The 14473-nt window shown below is 39.9% G+C and overlaps 1 protein-coding gene across 2 annotated transcripts in view; it reads right to left on the bottom strand.

Annotated features, from left to right (window-relative positions):
- Positions 1-11072, bottom strand: part of DAPK2 (death associated protein kinase 2) — a 47742-nt gene extending 36670 nt beyond the window's left edge. For both annotated transcript variants that reach the window (XM_074880828.1, XM_074880827.1), the window contains exons 1-2: positions 11036-11072; positions 9484-9581 (exon numbers count right to left, since the gene is read on the bottom strand). In XM_074880828.1, coding sequence (XP_074736929.1) covers positions 9484-9560 — 77 coding nt within the window. In that variant the 5' untranslated portion in view covers positions 9561-9581; positions 11036-11072. The remainder of the gene's footprint in view (positions 1-9483; positions 9582-11035) is intronic.
- Positions 11073-14473: the final 3401 nt, after the last annotated feature.

The following is a 14473-nucleotide window of genomic DNA, read 5'->3' as shown; positions in this document are numbered from 1 at the left end:
GAACAGGAGTCTGTCAGTAACTTCTGCTACAATCCATTTGTATGCTCCCAGCTCATTTATGAAACACAGCTCAACCAAAGGCCATGCAAGGTTCACAAAATACATGCATAACGCGCTTTCCTGGAAGTCTTTTGTAGGAAGTCTGTGGTCACAGCAATAACGAACTGGAAGCCTTCCGTAAATGAACTATAGCAATAATTTGGAGTATGTTTTATTTTTTATAGACTTTTTTTTTTGTAGACTAAACCAGAATTTGGTACAGCAGAAATTTAATCTAAGCAGTGAATAAATAGTACGTCCAACAGCACAGTATTTACAAAGAAACTAGAGTACTATAGCTGAAACAACAAAACAGAAATCCTAGCATGGCAGGGTCACTGAAGGGGAAGTATCTTCCTGTTTCCGTAAGACTTCATGGAATGAACCTAAAAAACCCCAAAACCTTAATCTATTAAATACTCTGCTGACACCTCTGATAACTTCATAAAGAGCTTTAAAAATAAAATTGTCACAAATGTCACTGTCCTATTTAAGGTGTAAATAAAAAGTGAGTTTTGGGTTGCTTTTGGTTTGTTTTCTTTTTTTTTTCCAAACAAGATGCAAACAAAGTGGCTACCTCTCCTAAAGCAACTACAGAGAACCTAAACTCTGGCAGATGCCAGATTATGACAGAACGATCTAAAACTTTTTTTAATAGAGCGTTTAACAGGAACTTTGCTTGGCTACTAAAAAGTAGATAAATTCTGAATGTGCATGAAAGATACAGAAGTAAATCCAATTCACAATATACTATGGCTCTCTTTTGAACCTTTCACACAAGATTACCATAGAAAAATCACCAATTTACCACAGCCCTGTGATATAGACTGGAAGCAATTTTTTAATATGAGAAGCAACTAACTTGACTTAATTTCAGGCTCACTAAGTGCCCTGGCAGTCTCAGGGTGACTTCTAACCAAACCAGTTAATGTTGTAGAGAAGTACCACAATACCACTACTCTAACAATATGCTAATTTTTAAGCCTAACTAGACATACTGTTTTAGGGAAGCAAAAAAAAACAAACCAAGAACAGCTGCCACTTTTAAATACACTGGCATTTTCACTCACAACTCATGTTTTACTAACTGATTGTATAGTACTCTAGAATACAGTGACTTTACAGGGTAAATTTCAATATTCATGACAGGGAAGTTGCTGAGCACCTCTGGACATATGCCATCTCTGATAACGTCACTGTCACCTTTCATCCACCTCTCTTTACAGCTCATGCAAAGGTAACTAATGCATTCTGGCCCAAGATCTCCACGTTCACTGCCAGAGGAGAATCAGACCAGTAGAGGACTATGGACTCAAACAGAAGGCTCTAGTTAACTGGAATAAGTAGAGAGCAAATAAACCATTTGAAATTCAAAGCAAGATTTAATAAATCTAATGTTTCTGAACAATGCTATGAATTATTACAGGCTATCAATAAAGTAACATGTTATTTGCATTACAGCCAATTAATGATTTAAACACCATTTTGGGTCATTAGCCCTGAGTCACAAAAAACCGTGCCACCTACTGAATCATCACCAGCATCTCCTGAAGTTGTTAAATGTTTTTGGAAACTTCCCAATCACACAGCGACAAGCAACATGGCCCTTATCAGCTCCTGAGGTTGGAGGAGCAGAGTCTGCAGTGATAAAGCACAAGCCCAGCAATTCTGGAAAGTTCCTGATAGCCTGGCAAGATTCTATGTAATCTGAAGCTCAAGAATAAAATGCACACGATAAAAATTTTTCCCCACTTATCACGCTTAGCTTTTAGATTGAATATCAGCTCTCAGAGTGGTAATGAACAGAGTCCAGAGACCCAGGGAAGGTCAAAGCTGACTCATGCTCAGCAGGAATAGCTGATTTGATAAGCTGTTCCTTCTGCTATGTGGAGCAACACCAGTGCATACGTAATACAAATGCAGAAGGTTAGCACACTGTACCTTTGTGTTTAAAGGTCCAAATCCAGCTAGACGTGGACTGAATGTAATATACCTGGGAGCAGATAAATTCTAAGAGGGTAGCAGTATTATGGTTAAATGATTTTTCTCCTTCCCCATGTATGAAACAGATGGAAATTACACTGACATTTTAATCAGGATTTTAGGAAATTATGTGTAAGGACAAAACCACAAAGGGTTGCTGAAACTCCCCTTTCACTGCTTTTTGTGGATTCTTCTGGTCTGCCAAAATAAGAGGTGGAAATTATCCCCTCAGCTTATTTAATCTTTACTATATTGAAGAAAACAATCTCCTCCAGCAGCAGGACAGCACAGAAGCTACATTATTTGTTCCCTCCACTCTTCCTACATAGGAAACAGACAGATCAATGGAAATTCTCTCTTTGTGAGGTTTATAGAACCACAAAACTCGGATATGAGGTTAATTACTCTCTCACAGAACCTGTAGATTCTGTAGCAAGTAAAGATTACAAGCCCTGACTTTAGGATACACAGTCACCCACTTATGGTGCAACTGAATCTGCATTATGGGCTGCCCAAAACAGGTCAGTGACTCCAACCCAAACATGCTGGCACTAGATAGAACAAGTCTAGCTGTTGGAGTGATTTTATATGTGTCTCCTCACCAAAGCATCACTGCACGTCATGCTCAGCTATTACAACAGATTTTTCACTCCAGTTCAAAACTGCTGATGTAGAGTTTTAACAATGATTAATAGATGTCACCTGAGCTAAATTAAGCTTGATAGTCAGACAAGCATCTGCAAGCCCTACTCTGCATGAGATGCTAGTAATTTGTCCAGTGTTTTATCATTGTTAGTCCAGTGGTGAGCGGTATTATGTTTATTTTAGTTGTATTTTTGCTCCTAAGTAACATTTTTCATTTCAAAAGCATGGAATGAATACCATACAGAGTCTATTTTCTCAGCTGTTCAAATTTCCATCTGCTTTCTACTGCAATTCAAAGTGGAAAAAAGAGTTTTATTTTTACAGAAAGGGCAAAGCAAACACTGGGATTAGGCTTACTATTCAGTGGTTAAAGACATTACTAAATGTGAGCTTTCTGAGCACTACCCACTGGGGTCACTCAACTCTAATCATACGTTCAAAGCCCGATACAGACTGAGGAGATACACTGAGATCACTTCCATCATCAAGATGGATGCTGGTAATAAGGAAGTCACTTGAAAAAAAATGCATGACTTTGTTGCTAAATAAGGCTAAGACCAGTTCTAAATAACCAAGGCCAGTTCTTCTCAGTTACTGTAGGTACGGCAGCTTTGTTGTTAGAAAAAAAAAATAAACCACAAAAACTCCCACTATTTTCTCTTCACCTTCTGTAACAAATCAAAGATTTTTGGAAACAGTTGAAAGAACACTGAAAACTAGCAGGGAAATCTGTTTTTAAAGGAAAAAAAGCTAAGATCACTCACTCTGATAGAAGGAATAAAAAAAAAATCCAAAAATAGTGACTTTATCAGACAGCAAATTACAATCATAGTGATGGTGACCAAGTACCGGATGCCAAAACTGTTTCAACAAAATATTCAATACACATCAAACACATGACATAGAAGATTTTTGTAACAAAAAATAGTAATAGAGGTGGTGCTAGTTAAAGCTCAATAATTAAACTTAGGTTTTGCATCAAAAGCAAAGACTTGCTTTATGTGTTTTGTAGGAAAAAATAATCCAAGACTGTTATTCCAAATTTAAAGAAGTAATTCAAATTATAAATTAATCTAAGAACAGTTAAGGTTCATGTCTGAGAAAGCCCAACACTGAACAATTTCTATAGATAGAAAAAACATACGTGGTATGAAGACACTGTGCGATGTGTGTTAAGGGTAAATTTCCTAGTCCAATCACACTCCTCTGTTTACCAGGGAGTAGCTGGATGACATGGCTTTTTATCATAGATTTCCAAGTTCCTCCCCTACAAAGATTACCTCAGTTATCTCTGCTTTTTGTTTTCATTACGTAAATAAATACTTACTAGTTACACTGTCAGAACAGTGATTATGTGCCAGGTCCCAAGGTCCCATTACCACTGGTAAAATGTTGTGTTTGCTGTTGTGCTAAGCTTCACCCAGAAAAAAAAAGTTTCACCTGTCTCAGTGAGTAGAGCTGATCCTCCACACACAAGGTAGGGAGGAGGCAGGAACTTGTAGCTGGAGAGGGGGGACTAAGGAGGCATGAAAGGCCATTGATGAAAGATCTAGCTTGGCTTTAATCATGAAACCACAATTTAAAAAACCCAAAACAACAAAACAAGAAACATGAGGAAACAACTAGGTAGTGAAATTTAAACATATACAGCAGAAAATTCCTCAAAGTGAAATATAGACCATCCTAACATGCAGAAATATGTCACAGCCTTGTTGTAAAATTAATTTCCAGTGTAAGCCAGATCCATTCATATTGAGCTCACCTTTGGCATTAACCAGGCATTAACTTGGGCTTCTAGGAACTATTTAGGTATAGGACCCCACAGAAAACAGCCATCTCACTACTTTAGTTTCCACAACTTAAGCAAGCCCTGATTGTTTTTGTCAGAAGAAAAGCTCTTACCATTTTAAAGACACGCCCAGCTGCCTTCCTCAGAGGCCTCCATGCTGTATCAGCAACAAACTGTCATGTCTTTCCCAACAGAGAGGATTTCAAACTAGCAAGCGAACAAAATGCTTTTCCCATTTCTCATGGGAAAAGCATTTCTCACTGAAAGACTTAAGTTTTGATTTCCTATAATCAGTTCATCAGACTACGCATCTTGTATCCATACAAGATCTCCTACCTCTACAGAAAACATAGCAAAGCCAGACAAAAGCTGGAGAAAGTTGGGGCTAGAGATGAGCATAGCTCCCAATCACTGACAGGCAAGAACCTGGAATGGCAGGTGCTAAGGCTGGCACACTGTGGAGGAAGGCAGAGCCCCTTCCCTACAGTGAAAGGACAATAATGAAGGAAAGGGGGAGACTTCCTTACCCAGAAACATCACTCCAACATTTGTCTCTGTTGAGCATGACCTAAGTCCTTGTACGTGCAGAGAGCTGAGCTGTGGTGAGCAGTACGCTGTCTCAGGACACTGCACCACCCTGCAGGAACACACTTTCTCAACAGGCACTGTCATGAAACACTTCCAGACAAGCTCCGTGACACTTCCTACCCTTAGCCCAGACTCGACATGTAACAGTGACACTGCTCAGAAGGCACAAATGTCAACAGGTCTCTACAGCATGGCTGGCAGCACATTTAAGTAATAGATTAATGACTCTATGGTACAACCTTTTATAAATTACACTGCACATCTCTGAAATTCTGGCACTCTCTGTGCACCTACCACCACTGTCAGTGTTTGCTAGTACAACTGGAAAAGGCTCCTGCAGGTTTGTACAAGAACTCCTTTTGTCCAGCTAGACAGAACTACCCATCCAAATCACAAGAAGTCTTGAAACATTCTGTTAAAAGACTCTCCAGTGAGCTTTACCACTGCCACTTTCCTAGGGAACTATACCACCAGCTCAGTAGGCCAGTTCCTTCTCTTCATCTGCTTTGGCCTCAAAGAGTTTCCACTCTGGGTTGTCTCTTGCTGCCACCTCCCTTGCCACAAGAATCAGTGGTTATTTGACCTGCTGCATATTCCCAAGATGTCGTTAGCCTTCACTTTCTCACATTTTTCAAGAAGCATTTCCATTGCTTTGGCATGCCATTAAAGCGATCTGCTACAAACATTCCTGCAAATGACTTACACCAGAATCCTCCTCAAAACAGGCAAAACTGTCAATAGGTTTCTTACAAAGTTTATTAAAATCAATGGTAAAAGGATGCAGTTTGCCATTACTTAAATACAAGTGACATTCAGCAACATAAACTCATATTTGAGAACATTTTGAAAACATTCTATGGAAAATCATTTTTTTGAAGTATTCATTTTTGATGAGCAGCTCAGACACAGAAAGAAACTGAATCTGCCAGAAAGCCTGATGCCTGCAAAGAGTGATAGCATTAAATGACTCTATAAAGTACTCCCAAATCACACAATCTACTGCCCTTGGAAGAAGGGGAAAGAGAAGAGAATCTTCTAATACCTCTGCAGGCACTGAAAACTTTATACTGCATTGCTTTCTAGCTCTTCTAGACTCCAGACTAACTAGTATAACAGAGGACTTAAAATAAATATCCCTATAATGTATTCATCTTCAGATAAATCTTTAAACTCTCCCCTTGTCATAAATTTTGAAAAAGAAAAAAAAAATCAATATTCTAGTAATAAACTGTATTATAGATCTCAAAAAGGTTTTTTATTTTAAAATGTTGACATTTGCTAAATTCACTCTAGAGGCTCCTCCTCTTTTTAGGCTCCCTTTCAGCTCTTGCTAGAGAACCTCAGTCCCCACAGACTTCACACTTAGAAACCAACTGATACTATCTTGCAGGAAGTAACTTTAAATATACATATATGATAATAAATGCACACATTCAGCATAGGCCATGCTAAGCTTCCCAAGTATAGCTGCTAGAATGAACAAGCCCATTAGCAACTTCTTTCCTCTAATGTCACATGCCTAACTTGTTGTTCCCTGTATGTACCCTTTGGAGGAGTTGAGCAACAGAGGTATAAACCTAAGATTAATATTTGAAAGATTGAGGGAATGTTGGAGCTAGGCAGCTAGTTACAACACACAGCTGCAGCTATGGAAAACCTGCTCCCCCTTTCTGTAAAGAGTTTTCTCTCACACCATTGCCTTGACACAGGAGACAACTGCATTTCCAGCATCCTTTGAGTTGCTTCTAGCTCAGCAGTGATTCTGAGCACGATCTGCTTGAGGAGTCCACAAATGCACCATTTGCAGGGTTTTATACAGCTGGATCTGAAGAGCCTTTGCTGCAGCTACCTTCAACGCTGCGCAATGACAGGAAGGGTCTAATTGCATCCCCAGACCAGATGTATCTAAGCCTTACAGAGGAGCATTTGAAGTATACAAAAGAAGCCTCCTTTCCTAAGTGCTGCACAAAGACTTTCAGATAAACAGGTGCTGGCTGTGTTGGTGAGATCCTGTATTTTAACTTCTGACCGAATCCAAGCTAAAACAAGCATTAGCCCTTATTACCGACTACTTTTGTCCTCAAGAAGTCACAAACTCAGGAGGGCACAAACAGGACAGACTTCACAGATGTTGTTTGAAAAGCTTTGTTTTGTAAGTGACTTCTGTTGCCAGAATGATAATAAATTAATCCTTTCACCTGCCTGTACCTGTCAGCAACTAACAGCTTGTTGCAAATGTAACAAACTAGTAAAAGGCACCTACAGGTTCCAAGGGCATTAGACACCACTGGAAAAGATTCTTGCATTTCAGTCACCACAACCTGCTTAGTGTGTTATTTTTCTTCTAAAAAAGCGAGATATCACTTGTCACTGGCCTTAATCAGTAGTTACTGCTCAGAGATACAGAGGCATGACAACCCAGTGACACTGCACATATAACACGCAGTTGAAAGGAGATCTGCAGAGCTCCTCACAAAATCTGAAAGTGAAAATACACTGACAAAGACAGCATGACATTATATTCATGGGCAAGTGTAAAGTACACAACTTGAACACATTCAAAGTTAAGGGATGTAATTCCAACCTTGCTGCCCTCATCTCATTTGTTACAATTTGCCTATTGCCTTCAGGTCTTTCAGGGAACATTTTTGCCTACGGACCTCAGTACCAAGTAGACTTGGATTTTGCATCTACAAGAAGTATTACATGTAAAATGCTGGGAACTAGAACATGATTTTGTAGTAGAGTTTAATACCCCTTTGTCATGTGAGGACGGCACCTGCTTATGTATACACCTACTCCTTCCTCTGGCTTATCTAGAAAAGTTCTTGCAGAGAATACACCCATTAAAAAAGCCAACAATTTCAGATTCCATGTGTGAGTGTAGTCTCCTCTGAACCCAGCCCATCGCCTGTCCTGTAGCAAGTACCAGCTCCACAGCACAACCCTGGGAGCAGCCATGTTTCTGTGACATGCAGCCAGGAAAGGAGGAGGGCTGCTGTGACCACGCAAGTCTTTACCAGCCTGAGGTCTCTCAGGCAGATTCAAAAAGCAAGGGTCAGCCTTTACCAGGTAGTTTCAACTATACTTCTCCATTCAAAAGGCCTAATAACCATCAGCTTGAAGGAAAGAGTAAGGTTCATCATCTCAAAAGACACTGAATTTCCAAATCCAATTCAGGAACCAAAGTAAAAATACACTACTCAGTTTCCAGTTTCTCATTTTAGCTGTTTGACTGTTACAACACATACTATGGCCTCCTAGGTTAAAAAAAAGACACACCTTTTACTCCCTCTATACACACACTGAATTTCTTTACTGCTCATTGTTGTCAGATTTCCACTATCAGGCTGATGTTGTCAGGACCAGTCAATACCCAAAAGTAAGCGGTTACAGATAATTTTATAGTTGAGGCCTTCAGGAGAGGGAAAGTAATGAAAAAGAACAAAAAACCCAAACCCCCCCAAAAACATCTCCCCTTAAAAGAAATCATCTCAACAACTCTAAAGATGAAATAGCTGGGAGTGAAAAAAATAAGATTTGGCAGAGAAACAGCTTCAACTGAAGTGTTTTAATGTAACTAAATTATTGGCCCTTGAAAAAGGGTAATTGCACATACACAGTCATTTATCAAAACCAACTGCCAGACGTTGGGAAAGAAGCCAACATGTGTATAGCCCTAATTTAGCTATTTGCATATCAAAAAGAAAATCACTGGAGGGTTGGACACTGAATGGAAACTAGCCATCCTCACACAGAGCACTGTATGTTGCTAAGTGACTGGGGGAGCCCTGTGTCATCCAGCTCACAAACCCAGCAGAGTGTTCAAGCAGGTGATTATGGTTAAGCATTACCCATTAACTCCACCTGTAATTAATATCTGCAGATAAGCCTTTATAGATTAAAAGCTATATACAGGTATGAACTGGTACAGCTGAAATTATGACAGGTAAATCTTTTCAGGAATACAAACACAGTGTTTTGCAGGCAGATATGCATGTGTTCTGTCAGTGCTCAGAACCAGCTGAAAACAACAGTGCTGTGCAGCACTGTTCAAAACAAGGCAAATTAAAGCGCTGCATCTATGACAACAGCACCATGGGTTCCTGTTTCCCAGCTGGATCAGAGACCGGACAAGTGAACTCTGTCTAAAGCACAAGCACGGATGACACCTATCTACAAAAGACAATATAAATGTACCTTTTGTTGCCCTAGTTGCAAGAAAAGAAACAGGAAAAATAGTTAGCACACTTAACCTAAAAAAAAAAAAAAATTTAAAAATCCTATCCTAAGTTCAGTTTTTGTAAACGGATGTGTTTTTACTGTTGTACATTGCAATTGATTTAGGCTATCATGCAGAATAGTTGTTCTGCAAGATGTGGCAAACATCTGCACGTGTCAACTTTTGGAATAGCGTGGTGTCATCAGTACAAACTTACCTTCCTAGCTCTTCCCCAATTTCATAAATGTCCTCCACCTTCTGTTGCTTAAACAAAGCCATGTTTGGACCTTTCATTGATGCACAGAGATGCTGCGACTAGAATATTAAGAAAGAATGACATTCATTATTATCTTCCAACAGGCAAAGAATCAGTAAGACATATTTCTGGTATAGTCACTTTGGACCCATTGCAGCTCATTCATGGCCAAAGTTACCACTGATCAATCAAAAGAATTAATTTAGCAGTCTCAGCCAAATATCGAGGGTCCCAATCTGGTAAGAGGTGAGCACCTATAAGTGAAGAGGGTTCTTTGTCCCTACCGAAGTACCCGAGAACATACTTAACCAGAAGCGCAAAACACACCTTGAAACATAAATGTGACAGAAGTAACTAATTAATAATTTGACAAACTTATGGACAATAAAGCTTCCACACTACGCTAAATAGAGCTAGCATGAGAATCAGCATCCCAGGCTTCTTCATTAAAGTGTCAGCAGGCAGGCCACGAACAAAACAAACCACAAGGCAGAGCTTCCTTTTTCTCATGTCAAGAAGTGTTTCTGAAGCACACAGGCAGGACAGCAAATGGAAATCTGAACTACTGTTGCAAAAAGGCATTGTGATTCCATCTATAGAGTTTTCGGCACAACATCTTTCATCACACACTAGACGTTTCACATGAGAGAAGCCTGAGCAGCATTTGTTGCATGCATTAATCTGTGTAACCGTGAAACTTGTTTCCTGAACACAATCTTTTAAGTTGATAAGCTCTGTGAGGTCTGGAAAGACAAGCCTCACATTGGTGCATTTGAGCATCTGGGAGTGCATTATGCTGTGCTGCTTTTGGAAGATCAGAGATCCCATTATTCCTTGGGATACACCCACACAGCAACATAACTTAATCTTAACAGAAGAGATTTTAACACAATAACCAGCTGACCAGTTTACGACATGTTTGGTGTTTTCTATGTAGATGAACACTAGCATTATCCCCAGTGGCCCAAACAACGTCCACTATTTAGATGAGAATGTGTAAAATAGCTGTAAGGCCTCTAGCATCACAATAAAATCTAACTACATTGAGCCATATAGTTATTCTCACAGGTCTCTAGGCTTCAGCAGCATATCTGTACTTCTCAATGTAATGTACATTTCCGTATGAATCCCAGGTGCTGCTCGCTTCAGATGCACTGGGGGCTTTCACATTCTGCACTTCTATACAGCTCCTGCATGTTTCTAAATAGCAGTCTTTGGCATCCGACTGTGGCACACTGCAAAGCGTATTTCACAAGCAAACAAAGCTCTATTTTGATCCTTTAGAAATAAGCTCAATTCAATGTTGCAAGAAGATCCAGCTATTTTAATAGATCAGCAGACGACTTATAAAACAGTACAAAGTACCAAAGAGCAATTTTAGGGTTCCTGCCAGGTTGAAACACGCATATTTTTTAAGATTTTTCTCTAACAAAAGCGTATACCATAAGCAGCAAATACACTGTAAAAATCTAACAACTTGTCAAAACGCAAACAGCTTTTGTCATGCACTCACCTCAAAAAAAAAAGACTGGCTGCTTTGTTTTCCCCCTCCTTTTCATAAATTGCTGGCTTCTAACACATGGGAGGCATGTTGAGTATCAATTCAATTCCTTTCCAAAGATGTTCCTCCTATTGCTTCAAAGGAACAGAAATAGTATCTTAGTGCTTCCACATATATTTTTTGACTGATTTTAGCAAAACCTATGCATTAGGACAAAAATTATTTGACTGCTTTATTTCAAGCAGAAGGCTACTGCATCAACGCTTACATTGATATTAGTTGGGAATAACATTCACTCTTTCAAAAAACGGTAGCAATAAGTAAAGGGGTACCAACAAAATCAGATATCCTCTATTAGGCACTCAGCACCAGTTACACAACACACAGGCTGAGAAGCGGTACCTGCCTCCACCCTCTAGTAACACAATTTTGCATAATTCTGTGATGGCTCTCATCATATGTTTAGCATCTCTGTGCAGTGCATCCTTTTGGATTGCCATTTCCAAAGCACATGGAGATCCAGGAGGACTTTGTGACCATTTCCCTTCACTCCTTTCCCTTTAACAATATACTCATTAGGTGGGGAGCTTCTAACGGCCCACACCCAGCCTACAGCCTGCTCTCCTCTATACTCTTTCCTCCAATACGGAGGAGAAGACACAGGGCGCATACACTATTCTGGCAAGCCCCGCTCCCCCTCCCCAAGGGACCCACAGCTTTGCTCCTATTGATGATGGGAAATATTTCAGCTATACATCAAAACTGCATCCTCTCCTTTTTGAAGGGTGTATATCCGCACAGCTCATGGGATAGGTACATATTGGGATGCGCCATGACTAACATGCATCTGTCACATGACCCAAACACATCCATTTCTGTCACAGTTCAGAAATTACCATTTCCACTGCATGACAGACACTTGCAGGTACCTCATGGAGGAGAGGGAGGTGCAAGGTAACCCTAGCAATAGCTTTCATGCCCTTAATAGCAGCCTTGCTGGAGGTCTACACTGCAGATGCAATGGCTCTCTTAAAGGTTCTGTGAAGCCTACTGCATTTTCACTAACCAATCTGTTCAAACCCCAGTTTCAGAACTCTGCAATGGAGACAAATTTGCCTCCCACACCTTTCTGTATAACTGTGCTCTAGAGATGATCTCTCTTTTCCAGCTACCTAAGACAAATGATAGAAACCACGCAGGTTGTGACACTGAAGACTAGAATAACCATAGCACTATTAAAGTATACTGTAGAAATCAACGCTTGCACCAGGGAGCCTCAACTAGGTGCATTATAATGTGGATTGGGTTTTTCCACTTCCACTTTCCATCCCCATACTTTCTGACATTTTCTGGCTGATCCTTACTTTGCCTACATTTTCAGAATTTTTCAAGATGAAGCCAGGGAACTGTTCTGCTACTTTGCTCATTCATTAATTCCCTTCCCAAAGCCACATTCATACCTGGAACAAAAATGTCTCTTTTTCCTCTCAATAAAAATAAACAACTTAAATTCTGCTTTGTAAGCAAATTATTGTATACCTCAAGCAACCTCCCATAACCTCAGAGAAAACTCATTGACCAATATTGCTCAGGGCTTGAAAACACAGTCAATAAATGCTTTAGTAGTGTTTACAAGAATAAGGGCATTTCTGAGCTATTGGCTCCATACTAACTTTATATAATGTTGCTTGCAACTGGTCAGAGCAGGATTTTCTGAAGTGTTGGTGCAAAACCTAGTTCAGCACCCACAGACTTCAGAAAACGCAAAGGACAAAGCCAAGCCTTGCTGAAAACCCCAAACCTTCTGCTCATCCTGAATTGCAAGATTCAAGGTGCAAGATACAAAAGTCAAGTACAAGAAAACGCCCACGTATTAAGAGATACTGCTGAGACTTGCCTAAAGACTAAATCCCTCAAACTGACACTTCTTCATCAGAATACAAGGTACGTGACTATAAATAACATTAATGCAAACACATCTAAAAGAAAACCATTGTTCTAAGAGAGAGAGAGACTTTGTCATTCAGAAGAGCAAGTTAAAAGATTACTTTGAGAATCAGGAACCTGTCCGAGATGCCTCGGAACACAGCCAGTTTATGTCTGACTGACAAGTTTACTCATTTCCCAGCACCCCCCAAAGAACACACCTACGTGTGCAGATGCATAGAATCCATGCAATATTATCTCAAAAATAACCAGAAAGTTGTCATCCCTTTTACTGATGTTTTAACTTATGCAAAGGACAAACCAGCAAGCTGACTCTCCACACCAAGGAGCCGTTCAAGCATCCAAATCAGCCTAGAGCCTTGTTTTTGAAGACAGAACACAAAACTGTTCCAAAGTGTTCAGACCCTCTGGTCGTACCTCTGATGTGCTGGTGTTTCCCATGTCTATCACTTCACATTATCTTATACTGCCTTCCACTCTCGTTACTTCTGCTTTCGCCCAACAGTCACAGCAGATGCCCAAAACAGATCATATACTTGATGATTCAAGACAATTACCATTAGCAAATACACAGCATAAGGGTGATAATAGAAGATAACCTTCACACACTTAAAATTCAGCTGAAATTAAAATGCCATTCACAAGCATAAACATAACCCTCCCCAGATGTTATATGCTGATCTTAGGAAACTAAGGTGATTTCACATTCTAAGATTTAAACAACAACGTTTTTGTTGACTCCATTTGCAAGTACAGAGCACAAGTATATCAAAGGGGGAATGAGAGCCTTAATTTTTTCCTCTAGTCAGATAGTGATTTCCTAATGCTGGTCAGTGAAAGCAGACTGAATTAGAGATCTTTGACTCATTCAGACAAAGAAGTTGTACATTCATGATCTGAGGAACCAGTAACAATCAGCTTTGTTCTCTGATACACTATGCTAACACTTCTGGGGCACGTGCCCAAAAAATATTGCAATAGAATGAGTCAGGACCATTCCAATCACTTGGGGTCTCCACCAGAATTCATTAACACCAGGAGGATGGGGAATCTCCTGCAGTGAGTTTTGGATCAGACCAGAGCTTTAAGAGCTCCAAGGCAAGCTCTGCGGAGGAGATAACCTTCTGTGTTCTTACACAGAACACACCATGTCTTATCCTCAACCACCATGTTGGAGCCATCTCTTCTATATCTGTCTATTTGCTCTAGGATTCCTAGCAGTGAGTATTTTAATATGAAGGCCAGCTTCTACTCAGCATTCATATTACCATGTTTTCATAACGATACTCCATAGTATAGTATAAGTATTTGACACTTCACCTTTTACTCCTGTATCCAACACCCCTTTACACATCCCAGCTACCACAAGGTGGCAAAGTATTGTTTATCCTATACAAATTATTTTCCTACAGACATGTAACAAAGCTGCAGCAAAACTAAAAATACAATACAGACCTCTGAGATTTCAGTTTCAGGCACTAGAAACATGTCCTGCCTCATCTC

This window comes from Strix uralensis, chromosome 11 (assembly GCF_047716275.1).
Source record: "Strix uralensis isolate ZFMK-TIS-50842 chromosome 11, bStrUra1, whole genome shotgun sequence".
Classification (NCBI taxonomy): Eukaryota; Metazoa; Chordata; class Aves; order Strigiformes; family Strigidae; genus Strix; species Strix uralensis.
This window is presented reverse-complemented; position numbering and strand designations above follow the sequence as displayed.